Genomic DNA, 19,765 nt, shown 5'->3' with positions numbered 1-19,765 from the left:
GCGTTTATTTGATTTATTGGTCTTTCAAAAGTTTCTTGCATTACTAAAAGACCTCTTCAATAAGCTTTGAAAACTTATTATTCTACGATTACGTTATTGATCTACGATTCTCCTACATCGAGATGAATCACTCGTAGCAAAGTTTCAATTCTCGTAGCATTTTCGTAGCGACTTCACTCACCAACAACAATTTTATTTGACGTTTAAAAAGTTTTCATATATTTTTTATTTAAAAAAAAAAAGTATGAAAAGTTGTGTGTTATCTGTGTGACGTATTAAAAAATATGTAATAATAAAATAATAATCTGTGAGATCGTACTCCCGCCATTCCAAACACGAACCGTATTTTTAAATTTTACCGAACACTTTCACTGTCACTGGCCACTAATAAATTAAGATTTTAAATTTCGAATGTATTCCAATTCCAGAAGGTACCGCACAGCGGTGCGCCCGATTTGCGACTAGCCCGTGGGAGCCCGCCGCGTAGTAACATGCAACTAAGTATTTATTTATATATTTTATTATAATTACGCTTATTTTCAACATTTCGGCACGTGTTATTTTCGGTGATATATGCCAAGAGAGTTGTCATATCACTAGAGTAGCTATTTCCTGCTAAACGGCCTACCTGACTTGTGTACAAGTTCATTGTTTTCTTCTTAGATTAATAGTCCAGACATTTGGTAGTTTTACGTGGAAAGTTTTCCAGGAATTTAGAAAATTGGTGATTTTATAGATTTCAAATGCTCTTTCAGAATTTTCATTTTGCCGCCTCGAATCTTTGCCGCTCGAGGCGCCATATTGGAAAAATGGCGCCCAAAACAGTTTTTAGACGATAACCAATCTTCCCGGAAAACCTTTCAGGTAACCCCCTTTTTGAACACAAAATGACTGTAATATAAGGAACAACGTTTTCTTACTTCTTGTCATATGCTTGTCATTCAATAAATCATGCTTTTTATTCAACAAATTACAGTATGATCTTTTACTCTATCTGTCAATAATATCGATTAATTTTATCTTAAGCTATTTCAATAATATAAACATGAATGAATTTTATGTGCTTTAGGAAAAACTATAAATTTTATACGTTATTATTCACAAGAAGGAAACCGACTTAAGAAAACACTCCTATAATCGGATTTCAATTAAGTCATAATTAATCTATAAATAAAAAACTGAATCCACGCGGAAGAGGTTGCGAGCAAGATCTAGCAATACTCTATCTAAATGCAATCTTGTTACTAAATATGTTAAAAAATTTAATTTAGTTCCAAGCTGACACTTTTGTAATTTTTTAACGAGTGAACGAAACCTTCAGGTTTGGTGTTCCATGGTCTTACTCGATGTCGTCACGTGTTATTTTGGGTAAAGTATGTGTTTTCAGTGACGTGATTCATTCATTTTGAGGTCCTATGTAGTGTCGAGAGATATTGTGAGTGATTTGGTGTTCATTTTTAAAAGATTTTCTGGATTTTCGAATTCAAAATGCAAATTTTCCAAATCTAAACAACAGCGAATATTAGTGAAAAACATCAAGAAATTGCCATTGTCAGACTTCATTTATTATATTGAATTCATTTGAATTTGTAAATGTTTCCGGTAGGATCGTTAAGAGGGGCCTCTCCGTCACTCACTCCATACAAACGTAGTTCGTCTCTCATTGGAATACCTACTAACCAATCATACTCAATGGAATTTTGTAGAAACGTTCCGTGAACTAATATCTATACCTATGGTTTTCCAGATTTCCGTTAAAATATTCGGTTTCAAAGTTACGCGGTCTTAAAAATTCACATACAAATCTAGAGCATTTGTAATTTAAAACTTCATATTTTTAGAAAAATCTGAAACACTACAGGCACAGATATTAGTTTATATGTCTGCAAAATTTCATGGACTTTGGTTGCTTAATATTCAAATGAAATTGGGGCTACGACTGTATGGAGTAAGTGACAGAGAGAACCCTGTTAATAGCCTAGGTCGAAACCTCCCACTAAACCATTTTTAATCTACTTTGGAAATTAGAATTTACAAAGTCCCAAATTACTCCTGCCGGGAATCGAAACTAGGACCGTCCGCTCATCCACAGCTATCATTGTACCAGGCAGGTCGTTAAGGAGGTATTCAAAATTACGAGTAGGTATACACACAAAACAGCAGATAAAAGTGTAATAATTATAATTGATGCAATAATTCACCACACATTATTACCATTTTCCTCGATAAACGACACATTTTAACGTCTCGAAGGAAATGCCATTGGATTCGTTTAGGGTTGCCAATTTTTATTTTCTTTTCAGACTAATTAATAGCTAGCTTATGCCCGTGACTTCGTCCGTGTGGACTTCACAAATTTCAAACCCCTACTTTACCCTGTTAGGGGTTGTATTTTCAAAAATTCTCTCTTAGCGGATGTCTACGTCATAATAACTATTTGCATGCCAAACAGCCCGATCGTCTAGTAGTTTGAATTATAGGTTAATATCCGTCCTACATAATGTAAGGTTACTTTTAAAAATTGATTTGAATTGTCAACAATAATATAAAATTATTAATTTATCTAATGCAGGTAGTTTGATAAAATCGATATTTCGCTCATTCGATGTCATACAATCTGTTGCTAGGAGGCCAACAAGATTGAACTTGCATAAATACGGGTGTTTCGAAGGTTTTAGTTCAGTCTCCTTCTGAGATTCGGAGCGATATCGCATATTTTCGGTATTTGGATTGTGAACTGGATAATTAGATGTTGTGATAGCAATCACGCTCTAATTAAATTATTTATTTTGGCATTAGTTTGTTTAGATTAAAACTCTCGGATAACCTTACACATTAAACTTGTGTTTTTTTGTGTTGGTTTTGGAGAGGACATTCCAATAATTCGATAAAAATATTTAAGTAATACGTGCTTTTCTGAGTGACGCCAATAATTCAGAAGCGGGACGTGTCTCACGTTGTCTTAATTTCGCTTTGGTATCTTTTTGTAAACAACCCACATTTGATTAAAAATTTTATTGAAATTGATTTGGTGATTAAAATTTTTAGTTTTTTTTTTAAGAATTTAGTCTTTTGTGAAGTGGAAAGTAACTTGCAGTAAATAATTCAGATTTCGTGTACATCGAATGAGAGAATGGTCGTTTGGATTTATTTTTGATTGGATATCAAAACTGAGAGTTCGGCAGTTCAAGGATAGGTTTTAATGATTTGACGGAGGGCAGGATAGCCCATGATTTGGATTTGACTTAGGGCAGGGAAGCCCGCGACTGACATGACAAGATTGATTAGAAACACGAGGACGTGTTAAATTCAGGACGGCCGAACTGTAAGGTTACTTTTAAAAATTGATTTGAATTGTCAACAATAATATAAAATTATTAATTTATCTAATGCAGGTAGTTTGATAAAATCGATATTTCGCTCATTCGATGTCATACAATCTGTTGCTAGGAGGCCAACAAGATTGAACTTGCATAAATACGGGTGTTTCGAAGGTTTTAGTTCAGTCTCCTTCTGAGATTCGGAGCGATATCGCATATTTTCGGTATTTGGATTGTGAACTGGATAATTAGATGTTGTGATAGCAATCACGCTCTACGTAAATTATTTATTTTGGCATTAGTTTGTTTAGATTAAAACTCTCGGATAACCTTACACATTAAACTTGTGTTTTTTTGTGTTGGTTTTGGAGAGGACATTCCAATAATTCGATAAAAATATTTAAGTAATACGTGCTTTTCTGAGTGACGCCAATAATAATATGTGTACCAATATGATGCCCGAAACTTTATCCACGTGGATTTAAGTTTTTTTTAATCCCATGGGAACTCTTTGATTTTCCGGGATGAAAAATAGCCTTTGTCCGTCCCTGGGATGTAAGCTTGGTATATCTGTATGAAATTTCGCGAAATTCTAGGAAACAGACAAACAGAAACACTTTCGCATTTATAATATGGGTAGAAGTAACTAGTAAGGTAGTAATATAAAACGGTAAATTGCTGACAACCCTAACGTTAACACTGACAAATGACAGTCTATCTGACATCTTGGCTTAGATATAGGGTCGAAGCTATTTTCTACTGGAAAATGGAAAATGCCCTTGGAAACCACTTTAAAATATTACGAGTTGTCACCTAATATATTTCGTGATTCCATCAATAAAAATCTTGAAATTTACGTTTACATTACAATGAAGTTTATTTTATTTCATAGTAATCACGCTGATGTTATAAAGGCGGAGGTTTGTGTGTATATATGTGTGTCTATGTTTGTTACTCCTTCACGCAAAAACTACTAAACGGATTTGGCTGAAATTTGGAATGCAGATAGATAATATCCTGGATTAGCACATAGGCTTATAAAAAAACACATGCACATTAACCAGTCAAACTCAATAAAGTTTTATGGACACACTCTACATAATCAACCGTGTTTGTGATTTTATCAGATTTCCTTAAAAATATGTATTTAAAAAAATTACACGGGCTATTTAAGCAGGCTGCGCAAAGTAAAAGTACGCTCAGCTTTAGCGCCTTTTAATTATTCGATCAAAATCTGCAAATCCCAAGATCTACGGAATTCAGCGTTAATGCTGTACATCGGACGGCCGTCTTACTCGTAAATTATCCGGCGAAATGCCTAAAATATCGCGAATCGCAATCAACTTTATTAATCGATGTTTACTTGCGACCTGATTCAATTTGGGACATTTCCAAAAACTGAGTTAATCTGTAAGTGACAGACTGCCTATTTTTTTAGCAAACTTTGTAAGAAATATATTTTAATCTCTAAATAGTCTTCCACACTGGCCAAGTGCGAAATCGATGACTTTGTGCGAAAGCGACGCGGACAGTAATTTTCTTAAATTAAGCATTATTAAAAATTAGTTTTTTATTTACAGTTAGTGCAATGTCAAAAGAGCCACAGCCGCTGAACATACGTCACCAGAGCGTGGAATATAAACACTGAAGGAGAAATCTCTTCAAGAGATTATCCAGTGGAAACAATCTCAATCGGTAGAGATAACGAAAAAAAATATCTCTTCCCTTTTAAATACGTGTATTATTAAATGTGGTAACGTTAATGCCCTGACTTTTTTTGGTGTCACTGACATTCTTAAGCCTAAATAATTATGTTTACTTAATCTGTAAAAACCTTTTAAAATCATTAAACGTCTGAAATATGATCGGCGCTTGGACAATACTGGCGTAGCGCCAAAGAATTCCTTTTTTGTTCTTTAATTTTGTTCAAAAAATGTTTTCATTACAGTTCAAATACTTAAAGTGAATTAATTGGTTCGATACCAATGATCTATGTTTAGTACCAATCTGGATAGAATGCGTATATTATAACTAGCTGACGCCCGCGACTTCGTCCGCGTGGATTTAGGTTTTTCGAAATCCCGTGGGAACTCTTTGGTTTTCCGGGATAAAAAGTAGCCTATATGCTAATTCAGGATATTATCTATCTCCATTCCGAATTTCACCCAAATCCGTCCAGTAGTTTTTGCGTGAAGGAGTAACAAACATACACACACACACACAAACACACACACACACACACAGACACACACATACAAACTTTCGCCTTTATAATATTAGTGTGATTTTTTATACGTTTTTGTTCGTAATGTAGTCATTCCGTCAATTCATATCAGTCATTTCAATTCAATGGCAATCAATTTCAAGTCATTTGTAAATAACTGATGTTTACGTTACTTCTGTCTGATTAAGTTGAAATGTAGACATACTTGATTTGGATGAAAAAATAGCATAATTACAGAGTGAACTAGAGTGAGTGAACCCTCGGTTTGATCGGTTTGAACTTGTAACAAAACGTCGAGGCTTCGACGTCACTGGCGCGCGTGAAATGTTAGTACATTTGACGTAATTAGTCTACAAGTGTAAATTAAAAATTTTCAACACCCCCGACAAGTGAAGGTTACAGTAACTAGAAAAGAGCTGTTACTTTCAAACGGCTGAACCGATTTTCTTGGATTATTCCGCGCCTACGATCTAAAGTATCTGAGTTTTCCAAAACATCATTTTCAAATAAATAATTATGTATCTAGGCAACGTCCATCTTGACAGCTTGACATTTGTCAATTGACACTTGAATATTATGAACCTAAGGGTTATCTAACTTTCTTTTCTACAAGAAAACTAGAAAAGAGCTGATAACTTTTAAACGGCTGAACCAATTTTTTCGGATTATAGCTCTTAGCTATAATCCGAAAAAATTGGTCCAAACTCCAAAAAGGCAGAGCACGCCCGCCAGCTAACACCAACACAGACGAAGTCCTGTACAAAGGTTATACATATAACAAGAAATATAAATAATTTTAGAACAAGTGTAAATTGAAAATTTTCAACACCCCCGACAAATCATTTTCAAATTTTTCCAGATTTCTGTTAAAATATTTGGCTTCAAAGTTACGCGGTCTTAAAAATTTACATACAAATCTTTGAGCCCCTGTAATTTTAATCTACATATTTTTAGAAAAATCTAAAACAGGCAATCCAATACTTAAGAACTTACCTTGCCTTACTTAGTACGTTAAAAAAAATCATTTTTAAACATTTATTTTATTATTCTAAAGGATGTTTTGTAAATTCAGTTTATTCACGCGTCTTCGTGTCTCTTTTCGTGTGAAATTATTTTTTCCTGTAGTATTAGAATGATCGCGTCACATTTGGCACAGGTTCAGTATACGAAAAATTGAATTCCTTAGAGCGTGGACGTGTTCACACTTGAAGTTGTGAGTCATGTGAAACTAGCCGCTAGCGCCATTTTTAAATAATCTTGTGAATCATTAAATTAAAAAAATTGTGATTCCAAATTCGAATTAAAAGCATTTATTCCAGTATTAGTTGTTGACTGCTACTTCGTCCGCGTAGATTTGGATTTTCGAAAATCCCTTGAGAACTCTTTGATTTTCCGGGATAAAAAGTAGCCTATGTGCTAATCCAGGATATTATCTATCTCCATTCCAAATTTCAGCCAAATCCGTCCAATGGTTTTTGCGTGAAGGAGTAACAAACATACACACACACACACACACACACACACACACACACACATACAAACTTTCGCCTTTATAATATTAGTGTGATTAGTTGTTGACTGCTACTTCGTCCGCGTAGATTTGGATTTTCGAAAATCCCTTGGGAATTCTTTGATTTTCCGGGATAAAAAGTAGCTTTTGTTACTCTCCAGGTCTACAGTCTATATACCTACAGTGTAAGATTTTTTTATTATTTTTAATTTAGACACAAGTTATCCCTTGAATGCAATCTCACTTGGTGGTAAGTTATAGCGCAGTCTAATATGGGAGTGTTCTGTGAAGCGGGCTAACCTGGAAGGGATATGGCAGTTTTTACTAAACCCATACCACTCTGGTTTCTACACGGCATCGTACCGGAACGCTAAATCGCTTGGCGGCACGGCTTTGCCTGTAAGGTGATAACTAGCCACGCCCAAAGCCTCCCACCAGACCAGACCAGAGAAAATTTTGAAATTATAAAATTCCAAATTTGCCCTGCCGGGAATCGAACCCGGGACCTCCCACTAATAAGACCACAGTGCCAGGGAGGCCATCGACGATGAAATGGAGCGCACCTGCCTAGAAGATGCTTATTCACTCTTGACTCTAAAGTAACCCATATTACAAGTGTAAATTAAAAATTTATAACACCCCCGACAAGTGAAGGTTACAGTTACTAGAACAGAGCTGATAACTTTCAAACGGCTGAACCGATTTTCTTGGATTATAGCTAAGAACACTCTCGATCAAGCCATCTTTCAAACAAAAAAAAACTAAATTAAAATCGGTTCATTAGTTTAGGAGCTACGATGCCACAGACAGATACACAGATACACACGTCAAACTTATAACACCCCTCTTTTTGGGTTGGGGGTTAAAAATTGGAGGAAAACTGATGTCGGAAGGGCGTTCCATATCCTAGCGGGATTTAATTTTTGATAACTAATTTGCTCGAACCAGTCCCAATCCAGCTGGGTGATTCACTAACTCAGTGATCAATACTGAACTAGGATGAATACACTGAACGATAGCCACCGAGCTCATTTGTCATCGGTTGGCTCTACATTGCCACTTCCCTGAGTGACATTAAAATAAATTTTCATAGGAATCCTTCAATGGATTAAAAATAAATGTCAAATGAGTTCGGCGAATCATCCCGCTGGGCAGTAGCGTTTTGATGATAATGATTGAAACTCATTCAACCCCTACGCGTAAATATCTTCTTATTATACCGCTCATGACTCACCCACTTTGAATCCGTCTTGAATCGAGAAACTCGTCTGGAGAATCGGTGTCGCCCACCGAACGAAAATTATTCATAAGCTTTGGCACTAATAATCACTCGAAATACTATTCGGATTTTTAAATCGTATTAGGGTTCCGTACCCAAATGGTGCTAACGGAACCCTATTACTATGTATCCGCTGTCCGTCTGTACGTCTGTCTATCAGCAGGCTGTATCTCGTTAACTGTTAAGGTAGCGTGTTGAAATCACAGAATTCGTAGGTACTTAGGTAGGTACCTATTTCTATTGCCACTCTAACAACAAATAATAAAAATTTCAAAATAGCCGCTATGAAATTAAAATAAATTAAAAAGCGTTAATAACTTGTACGATGGTACGGTACCCTTCGGGGTGCAAGTTGACTGATTTGTTTTTGTTATAATGTACCGTTTGTGGGTTATATTAGGTATATGCCAAAATGGCGTAGTACAATACATATTATATTAGTCTTTCGCAGACAAGAACGAAAATGTAGTTTAAAAAAACAATTCTATATATGCCAAAGTGCGTCTGCCCGTCTGCTAGCTTTTGACGGCCCATCCGTTAAACCGATTTTCATGTTTGGTACAGAGATTAGCTTACATCCGGAGGGATTTCGAAAGGGTTATCCATTTAACCAATTTTTATGAAAGTTAGAACTTGTCTATTTTGAAATGACGCGCCCCACCACCGCAATTTACACATCACTACTAAACAAAATTATGTATAGCTTCCATCCAGCTTTGATCCCGGTGACACACTTTTATATATTTTATAATAATACTAGCTTATGTCCGCAACTTCATCTGCGTCGACTCCTATTTTACCCCCTTACGGGTTGAATTTTCTGTCCGCATGACAAACAGCCCGATTCGTTTAATAGTTTACGCAGTGCGTGGATAGATCAGTTTTTCAGATTCAGACTTAGATAGGTACCTATATTTTGTATTTTTATTCCCTTAACCTTCCAAACCATTCAGCGCTTCCTAATCTTCCTTAGGGACGTTACAAAAATACCTACTTAACTACCAACCGTTATATGTATAAACAATATATTATAAATGTATATTATAACGGAATTCCGACACCTGTCCACATAAAACATGCAGAGTTGCGTCACTCTATCTATCTATATTATTCACTAGGGCTGTCAACGATTCTAAAATCCGGGACTCTTATAAAAAAAGATTCTATTTTTTACAATCATAAAAAGAATGTGTATTTAAGTGCCGCGCTTTTCGGAGCTGTGTGCGTTTTAAGCATTTACATAAATATCAGAAAAATGTCGTGAGGAAACCTGCATGTTTGAGAGTTCTCCATAATGTTCTCAAAGGTGTGTGAAGTCTGCCAATCCCACTTGGCCAGGTGGACTATGGCCTAACCCTACTTATTTTAAGTGGATACCCGTGCTCAGTAGTGAGTCGGCGATGGCTTAATCACGATGATTTAAGTTTAAGAAAATTGATGACTTAGTGACTATGCAAGTCAGTTATAATATAGTCTAGAATAGGTACCTATAGTGTTAAACAGAGTGAGCTATGCGTATATGTAAACGACGAACGTCGAAAAAAGAGGTCCGACTACAGAACCACTGTCACCATCCCAGTGCCTGTCGCGAGGTCTTCCATTTTATTCTGAAGCTTTAAATATTAAGTAGTTTTTTACCTTACAGAAAAAAAAATCTTTGAAGAAAGAAGAACATTGAATAAATGCGAAAGCTTTCTTTCAAGCTTTAAGTTTGTGAAGAAAAAGTAGTTAGAGCGCCATCTACGAATGTATTGTTTAATCATCTCGCCGCTTACAGGGTTCAACCCTGAACCACGTCGAAGTTAAACGAGTGATCCAGAGATGGCGCTGATATTGATTTCTTTGTTAAACTTTCTTTCAGATTATGAAAAATAATTTTTGAAAAGATAGTCTGGATATTAACTGGTTTACAATTTCATATTAGTAACAAATACAGGGAAAAAACCATTGGTTTCTAAGAACTAACAACTATCAAGTCTACCAAATCAGAGGTAGGTTGTATGGTAATGGTACAAAAAAGGGGTAGTATGAAAACAAGAAACAGGGTCATGGGGCAAATTTAACATACCCATTACGTTTAAGGCTAGTTGACTCTGACGCAAGCTTGTTTGGTAGAATTCTGTAAATATAAGCGTTCTTTGAAATAGAATTTCAAAGAATTTGCCTAACATCGATAACCCAGCTATAGTAAAATAAGAGCGACAAAGGCCAAAGAGAGATAATTTTGTCACAATGATCATGCTTGGGTTGCTGAGGTGGACTCTACATTTTTTAGAATCCTACCTAACTTTAAGTAGATAAAATAATGATATACAGTGTTTATTTCAGATCTCAGGTAATTTACTGTGATTCTCAGCTGTTTACTTCTGTAATTTAAACTATAGTCAAACGGGCGGCTGGTCACACAATGTCCAAGAGACAGGCATCGGTTTCTAGTTTCTATTTTATTACAAAAAACAACCCTTTTTCACTTTTTCCTTACTTTTTTCTCTATCTTCACAACTCTCTGGCACAAATTAAATTAAAATTCCGCCCTTTAACCATCAGCTCCATAATAACGGGGTCTTACTTAAGTTAGCGTCAGGTAAAACATTCAACTATATAGGTTCTATGGCTCTGGTTGACTGACGAACCAATTGCGCAGTGGCATAGACTACTTTGCTGACACGTTTTACTTCATATCAAAAAATTTATCGATGAATCGCCGCTGCAAAAACCTAAAATCAGTGTGTATTTTTCCTGAAGCCAACTTTTTTACAACTGTGCACCGCATGCCACCATAAGCAATTTCACCTGGGTGCCATGTCCACTTCGCCCGCCCATTGTCCGTTGTGCCAGATCTATATTCCACGCACATGCTAACAGTGGAACTAACTCCCTTCAATGAAAAACCTAAAAAACCGACTTTTCAACTTGTTTATCCGCTCCTTGAATAACTCCGGTTTTTCAGGTGCTGGAAATGTTAATCACTTAACATCAGGTGACTCGCCTGCTCGTATGCTCGTTATTTTTTAATGGCTTACCTTCAAGGAATTGGCGGGTGGGTAGTCGGAGGGAGACTTTGAGGGAGGACGCGTATGCAGAGTCGATGTACCAACGAGGATCGCTGCCCTCACCCAGCCTCTTGGTACTGCCTCTGGAATGACAAAGAATACGTGAGGGAAACGTAACGTTCATTTTTTATTTGATCACGTAGAGAAATTCTGACTCTCGCCATCCATCGCCCATAATAAAATATGTACCTGTACAAATTAAAAAAAAAAACTGGCCAAGTGCGAGTCGGACTCGCGCACTGAGGGTTCCTTACTCGGGTATTTTTTTCTACAATTTGGACGATAAATCAAAAACTATTTATACATAAATATAAATAAAAATCTGTTTTAGAATGTTCCTACAGGTAAAGCCCTTTCATAATATAATGCCCACTTGGTATAGTTATCTTACTTTGAAAATTTAAACACATTTTAATTTTTTTTAATGATGTAACCAAAAATTCACGGTTTTCAGATTTATTCCTTTACTTGTGCTATAAGACCTGTCTACCTGCCAAATTGCATGATTCTAGGTTAACGGGAAGTACCCTATAGATTTTCTTGACAGACACGACGGATGGACGGACGGACAGACAGACAGACAACAAAGTGATCCTATAAGTGTTCCGTTTTTCCTTTTCCCTAATGATACGTAACTACTAACTACCTATTAAAAAATGGTAGTAAAATATAAAAATTCTCTACCAGCACTGAATATTGCCGAAGCATCAATCATCACTACATAATGAGCGAGCGCTCTATGAAAATCTTTTTTCAGAATTCACACAGATTTCTGAATAGGTAGGCAGACACTTGAAATAGCCGCATGAATGAATTTTCTCGTTGTTTACGAAAAACAAAGAAAGATAACCTGTTGTGTTGGATGTCATAACTGACTATTCTTCAACAAATCAACAATTAAAAGATGATGAATCAACTAGTTTGTAGTACATTTAGTAGGTAAGCCATTCCTAACTAACCCACACTACTAAATAATAGTGAATTATTATAAATACGAAAGTATGTCTTTCTGTCTGTTTCTTTTTCACAGCTCTTTAAATCAATCTTGACAATTCCACACAAATGAAGTCGTGGTTATCATAATTTCCTCAATTTATTGATAGATGAAAGTCTATTATGGTTTATATCTATATAAAGTTCATCATTCGCCATTTAGTCTATATAATCAAACGTAATTGCCTAGTAAATATTCGATATTGTAAAAGTTTCATCAGAAATTGTTAAGCAATCTAAATCATTCGATGAAATAATTTGTAAAAAGATCTGTTTAACATATATTGTAATAAAATAAGTGTTGCGATAAAGCCTAAAATAACAAGTGTTTAAAAATTTATAAGATCCCCGACAAGTGAAGGTTACAGTAACTAGAAAAGAGCTGATAACTTTCAAACGGCTGAACCGATTTTCTTTAATTATAGCTAAGAACACTCTCGATTAAACCACCTTTCAAACAAAGAAAAACTAAATTAAAATCGGTTCATTAGTTTAGGAGCTACGATGCCACAGACACATACACAGATACATACGTCAAACTTATAACACCCCTCTTTTTGGGTCGGGGGTTAAAAAATATAAGAAATCAGTGATGTTATGATTGATTACAAAAATAATACCTATTTTTTGCGCATTTAATTGGTAGATAGGTAGGTACATAGATTTATGTAGCTATCAATCGCCTTCTATTTTACTCAGTCATGGTTCCTGCAAAACTACCTACATGATAAAAAACTGCTATACAGAAGGCACTAAGTAATATATTGAAAACTTAGCCAGTACTTAGAATGCCATAATTAAGTTTTAAGAGGGCTCTCTGCGTCACTCGTTTCATACAATCGTAGTTCCAATTTCATTTGAATATTAAGCAACCAAAGTCCATGAAATTTTGCAGACATATTCTAGAAACTAATATCTGTGTCTGTGGTGTTTTAGATTTTTCTAAAATATGTAGTTTTAAAATTACAGGGGCTCGAAAATTTGTATGAATTTTTAAGACCGCGTAACTTTGAAACCGAATATTTTAACAGAAATCTAGAAAACCACAGACATAGATATTAGTTTCTAGAATATATCTGCAAAATTTCATGGACTTTGGTTGCTTAATATTCAAATGAAATTGGAACTACGATTGTATGAAACGACTGACGGAGAGAGCCCTTTTAAGCTCGTACTTTAAGCTCAAAAACAAAAAACAAGAGAACAAAAGAGGTTATCACAAAGAAAAACACTCGCAACTTTTAAATTAATGGAGGAAACATGCATATGCAAATATCCACTATTTCATAATTACCCGGAATCCATATTGATTGTCATCTAGATACCCAGGATAAGTGAATTACTTTAACGATAATATAAAATTTGCGAAACGACGACAATCATAATAAAAACTACATGTTTCCACCGTAGATATGTCAAACTGTACTATTTTGGGATACCCAAGTTCACACTGGTTCCCGCAAATATAAATATCTTCGAAAGTCGTTATCGAGCTTTCAGTTTCAGCGATACGATGGTTCGAGTCTAAAACGGAGAGAACTAGTGCGTGAAAATGTCGAGAGATGGCGTTATAGTCGGTACTGATTTTTCCGCATGTTTCTGTTACCTTATAACAGATGGCGCTATAAGGACAATGGCCGCACGAGCTTTTTCTTGGAATGAAGCTTTTTAACCCCCGACCCAAAAAGAGGGGTGTTATAAGTTTGACGTGTGTAATGTGTATCTGTGTATTTGTGTAATCTGTCTGTGGCATAGTAGCTCCTAAACTAATGAACCGATTTTAATTTAGTTTTTCTTGTTTGAAAGGTGGCTTGATCGAGAGTGTTCTTAGCGATAATCCAAGAAAATCGGTTCAACCGTTTGAAAGTTATCAGCTCTTTTCTAGTTAGTGTAACCTTCACTTGACGGGGGTGTTATAAATTTTTAATTTACACTTGTTACTACTAGGAGTCAGGATATATTAATATCGATATTATTATCTTATTCTTTGTTCTTTATAAAAAAATGCTGGTTAGTAAATGACTTATAATTCATTGAAATAGGCATAATATTTAATTTTAATCATATTTTGACCGACTTTAAAAAGCAGGACAATCAGTAAGGACGGGCGAATCGAATAAATATACTAAATGATAGATTTAGCCTGAAAAGTTGCACGCTTTAAATGATGTGAACTGTAACTTTAGCGATAGGAACCAAGGTACTTGATTGTAGCGCTTTTTTACTGATTTCATTTGTTCTGTTTGGAAAGTGTTGCACGAATGGCTATAAAATATCTTTATTTATATTTATTATTTATTATATTATTATATTATCTATACTAATAAATAAAATTGGAGTGTCTGTCTGTAATTTCGAAATAACTACCTCATATGGTTATTTGAACGATACCATAACTGAATCACACGTTTTTAAAATTTTTGTCTGTCTGTCTGTCTGTCTGTCTGTCTGTCTGTCTGTCTGTCTGTCTGTCTGTTTGAAAAGGCTAATCTTTGGAACGGCTGAACCGATTTTGACGGGACTTTCACAGGCACGTAGAGGATTGACCAGGGCGTAAAATAGGCTACTTTTTTAACCGACTTTTAAAAGGGAGTTGTGTTTTTCTACCTATGTACACCGAAATCTCCGAGATTTCTGAACCGATTTGCGTCATTTCTTTTTTAATCGATAGAGGAACTTTGCGACATTGTTTCATAAAAAATTTGGAGTCCAACTCCTCAATCCTGATGCTGCAGGGGATCTGACCAATCCACGCGGGCGAAGCTGCGGGCATCAGCTAGTCTTTATATAAAATATACTTGTAAATTGTGTAAAATATACTTGCAATCATAGCATCTGTCTACAAGATAATGTAGTACTTACAGTAATTTGTTCAAAGACCTAGGTCTATTTTAGTACTTAATAATTCCATTGGCCCACGAGGGCCAGACCTTCATTATTTTATAAAAGCTGGAAGTTTCTCTACTCCCTGCCAGAAACCCTTAAACTTTTAAACTTTAAGTGTCTGACCGGAGGTTGCCAAGACTCTGCATTTATCTGGCAATGCATGAGTTTATTTCTAATACTATTCCAAAGAGAATATAAAAAAAAAACTTTATACTTTGATTTTGTACACCTTTTTTACACCTGTGTTCTCCCAAAGCCGCCATGATCCAAACTTCATAATCGCTGATCGTTGTTCCCTGTGTTGGGGACAACACGCAGATAAACTTTCAGCTTTTATACAATAACGAAGGTCTGGCACGCGCTGGCTCTCTTATCTTGTAACATTGATATCGCCACATGTCAATAGTATTATTTCATTCACTCTACCAATCCTACCAATTACAATCCGGGTATCTTTAAAACAAGAGTGAACAGGCATCTTCTAGGTAAACGCGTCCTATCTTAGGCCACATCATCATTTTCCATCAGGTGTGGTTGTGGTCAAGCGCTTGCCTCATCATCGTCATCATCAGTCTGTGGAGTCCATGTGTTGGACATAGGCCTTCCCTAAAGAAGATAGCGTCTTAGCGCTTGCCTATCTATACTAATAAAAAAAATTGGAGTGTTTGTCTGTAATTTCGAAATAACTACCTCATATTAAGCTTATATGGTTATTTGGACGATACGAATTTTAAAAACCTAAATCCACGCGGGCGAAGCTGCGGGCATCAGCTAGTAATTACTAAAAAGAACCCTCTTTAAAAGAGTAGCTAATAGTTAAGTCTGTTTCTGCCTGTTTGCGTCGGCTCTTACACGAAAAAAGTCGCAGACAGCAGTGTGTTCAAAAGGATTTAACCATCGATGTATTTAACGCGTCAAAATAGAAGACAATTCTCGTATATCAATGGAGTGGCAGTTTAATCGCTGCTAGTAAATCGCTAGCCAATACAAACAAATCTTGGCACTTGTGTGGCGCGTAGACACTATCCGAGTGTTTGTAACACGATCTCTGACACGGTGGTCTATTGAACAACAAAACAAAGCGCCATGACTGAAATAATTAACTGAATCATAGAGCTGTTTCGTATCGTTTCGTGAGAAAGTTTTGTAGAAAAAATCATTTTCTATATAATTATATTATTTCCGGCTGTAGGCCAACATAAAATCTATCTAATTTAATCGGAACCGCATAGTGCATTGGCAGTACGATAAAAGTTTTATCAACGAAGGTTTTTAATGTCCCGGTCACATTAACGACCAACAACGCGATGTTAAACGGCGTTTCCCGTTAAACGGAGTTTCCCGTTAAACGTAGATATAGCCACGATCAACGCACAACGTCGTTAGACGATTTTAACACCAATTCAATTAGTGTTGCTACTTAGTTTAACGCGTTGCTTATCGCGATAATTATGGCGTTGTTGGGCATTGACGTGTAGCTGCATATTACACACTAGCATTAAAGTACAGTAGGTACCTACTACTTACCTATTTTATTTTTATTTTTTATTATTCAATTGTAATCAACAGCGTTATACAACATAATTATTATAATAAATCTAAGTTAAACTTAAGGCCACATGAGATTACCTACTTAAAATTAATTGACAAGTATTTTAACAGAGTATGTGGTATATAGATATGGTATATATCTATAGGTGGTATTATATGGTACATCCATTCCATGGTGGCTACCTTAGGGCTACCTGTGTCAAATGTACTAACATTTGACACCTGCCATTGACGTCGAAGCCTTGATTTTTTTGGAAGTTCCCGTTCCAAACTGTGACTAAGTACGTGCTCTAGGCAGAATAATCGTCTTACTTTATCATTTATCAACGCTGGTACATCAATAAATATTTTATAATGTATCACATAAATCTGTAGGAAGTTCGGTTTTCTAATAGCTCCATTATAACGATATTTATTGCTTTTGTTACAAAGAATAACTACCGCTATGACCTTGTTAAAATTTAAGTATTTTTTTTGTTTAGATAGTAGTTCCGGTAAAATTCTTGCACGCAACTTCTCCCAAAAATTCAAATGTTTTATTCCTACACTGAAATACATTTTGTAGTATTTTTTAACTCGGGTGATGACAGCCTAATTAAATCTATGATAACCTAGTGCTAAAGCAATCACCTAAAAATCTTTTGCTTTGGAAACATAGGAAAAGTGCACGAGAGTTCCGCCTTGATGTTCTTAAAAGTGTGTAAAGTCTGCCAATCCGCACTTGGCCAGCGCCGTAGTGGCCAAACACTTCTCATTCTGAGAGGAGACCCGTGCTCAGTAGTGAGCCGGCGATGGGTTGATGATGATGAAATCCCCACTAAGGAAGGAATTTCAAATTTTTCAAATAAATGGGCGAGTCATCTAGTCGAATACACAGACAAACGTGTCGATTACAACTTTGTTATAAGTTTGACGTGTGTATCTGTGTATCTGTCTGTGGCATCGTAGCTCCTAAACTAATGAACCGATTTTAATTTAGTTTTTTTCGAAAGGTGGCTTGATCGAATGTTCTTAGCTATAATCCAAGAAAATCGGTTCAGCCGTCTGTAAGTTATCAGCTCTTTTCTAGTTACTGTAACCTTCACTTGTTGGGGGTGTTATAAATTTTTAATCTACACTTGTATGTTACTTAAGAATTAGATGATGCCCGCTATTTAAGTTTCTGAAAAATCCTTTGATATTCCACAATAAAAGTAGCCGCCTATATCAGGTCTTTTAATATCCATGCAAAAAATCACGCCGATCCGTTGCGCCGTTATAGCGTAATTAAAGGACAAACATACAAACAAACACATTTTCGCATTTATAATATGGGTAATGATACCAGTATGTAGATACAAGTATCCAATGTGCTAGAAGATTAATGAGATGTGTTCATACAACAAGACTTCGAAACGACTCTGTGAGTGGAAGAGTGATTGGACAATGCAAAATTAACATCGATTATATTGCCTCTGACAGTAGGAGCACGATAGACATCGCAAAACGATAACTAAAATCTGTTTCAATTAAACCGAAGTCAACGAATCACTACTAATTACACACATTAACATGGCTCTCTCCGTCACTTACTCCATACAATCGTAGTTCCAATTTCATTTGAATATTAAGCATCCAAAGTCCATGAAATGCAGACATATTCTAGAAACTAATATCTGTACCTGTGTTTTTTTAGATTTCTGTAAAAATATGTAGTTTTAAAATTATAGGGGCTCAAAGATTTGTATGTAAATTTTAAAGACCGCGTAACTTGGAAACTGAATATTTTAGAATATTTTAACAGAAATCTGGAAAAACACAGGCATAGATATTATAGTTTCTAGAATATGTCTGCAAAATTTCATGGACTTTGATTGCTTAATATTCCAATGAAATTGGAACTACGTTTGTATGGAGCGAGTGACGGAGAGACCCCTCTTAATGCGAAAGTGTGTTTGTTTGGCCTACAGTGGTTCGACGTGTTTTTGCATAGATATAGGGATATAGATAAAGACTTGGGGAGTGTTACAAGCTAGTTTTTATTCCGGAAATTCCAAGAATTATTAAGATAGGATTGAGATTTCAAATTCTAAATCCTACTTTATGCGTGTTTTGAGTTTTGACATGCACTTGAACCGTTTTTTTTACCCCCGACCCAAAAAGAGGGGTGTTATGAGTCTGACGTGTGTATCTGTGTATCTGTCTGTGGCATAATTTTAAAAAAATAACGAAATAACAATAAGCGTTAAAATGTAGCGAAAAATTGGAACAATATACTAATAGGTACAAATAATAAAACACATTCTTAAACTAGAGTCAAAAAATAAAATTTTTACTAAAAACACACGCGAACACACACACACACACACACACACACACACACACACACACACACATACACACACTGTTGTAATTATTATATACTGTCTCTCTATTCTGTTAAAATATTTTTCATTTAATTTTAAGTAATCTCTTGTGGCCTTATGTTAAACTTAGATTAATATTATAATTAACCCCCGACCCAAAAAGAGGGCTGTTATAAGTTTGATGTGTGTATCTGTGTATCTGTCTGTGGCATCGTAGCTCCCAAACGAATGGACCGATTTTAATTTAGTCTTTTTTTTTTTAAAGGTGGCTTGATCGAGAGTGTTCTTAGCTATAATCTAAGAAAATCCGTTCAGCCGTTTGAAAGTTATCAGCTCTTTTCTACTGCAACCTTCACTTGTCGGGGGTGTTATATATTTTTAATTTACACTTGTATCTAATAAAAATGAATCTTAGGCGGTACCTTACTAGGTACTGAAAATAAAATTTATTGAATGTAAAAACAATAAAATCTTTAAATAAAAATTGTTTGGCAAATTTGATAATCCCAACTTTCATCGTAAGCCAATGACGTCAGAGTTGCGTAACACAATAATTAAAATGAAAGTTTACAACACTGTAGAGCCGAAGCCACGAAACTAGCTG

General features: G+C 35.5%; 1 protein-coding gene across 8 annotated transcripts in view; it reads right to left on the bottom strand.

Moving 5' to 3' along the window:
- LOC123877430 (filamin-A) overlaps nt 1-19,765 on the bottom strand; it is a 92,605-nt gene that overhangs the window by 45,181 nt on the left and 27,659 nt on the right. For 2 of the 8 annotated variants that reach the window (XM_045924221.1, XM_045924222.1), the window contains exons 2-3: nt 11,357-11,469; nt 10,402-10,452 (exon numbers count right to left, since the gene is read on the bottom strand). In XM_045924221.1, the coding sequence (XP_045780177.1) occupies nt 10,402-10,405 (4 nt within the window). In that variant the 5' untranslated portion in view covers nt 10,406-10,452; nt 11,357-11,469. Of the gene's footprint in view, nt 1-319; nt 645-10,401; nt 10,453-11,356; nt 11,470-13,673; nt 13,826-19,765 lie in introns of those variants that run through there. The other 6 variants (XM_045924218.1, XM_045924217.1, XM_045924219.1 and 3 more) reach the window with 5 other exon arrangements.

The sequence above is a fragment of the Maniola jurtina genome, chromosome 23 (assembly GCF_905333055.1).
Source record: "Maniola jurtina chromosome 23, ilManJurt1.1, whole genome shotgun sequence".
Taxonomy (NCBI): domain Eukaryota; kingdom Metazoa; phylum Arthropoda; class Insecta; order Lepidoptera; family Nymphalidae; genus Maniola; species Maniola jurtina.
The sequence above is the reverse complement of the archived record's forward strand: the minus strand, read 5'-3'. Positions and strand labels throughout refer to the sequence as shown.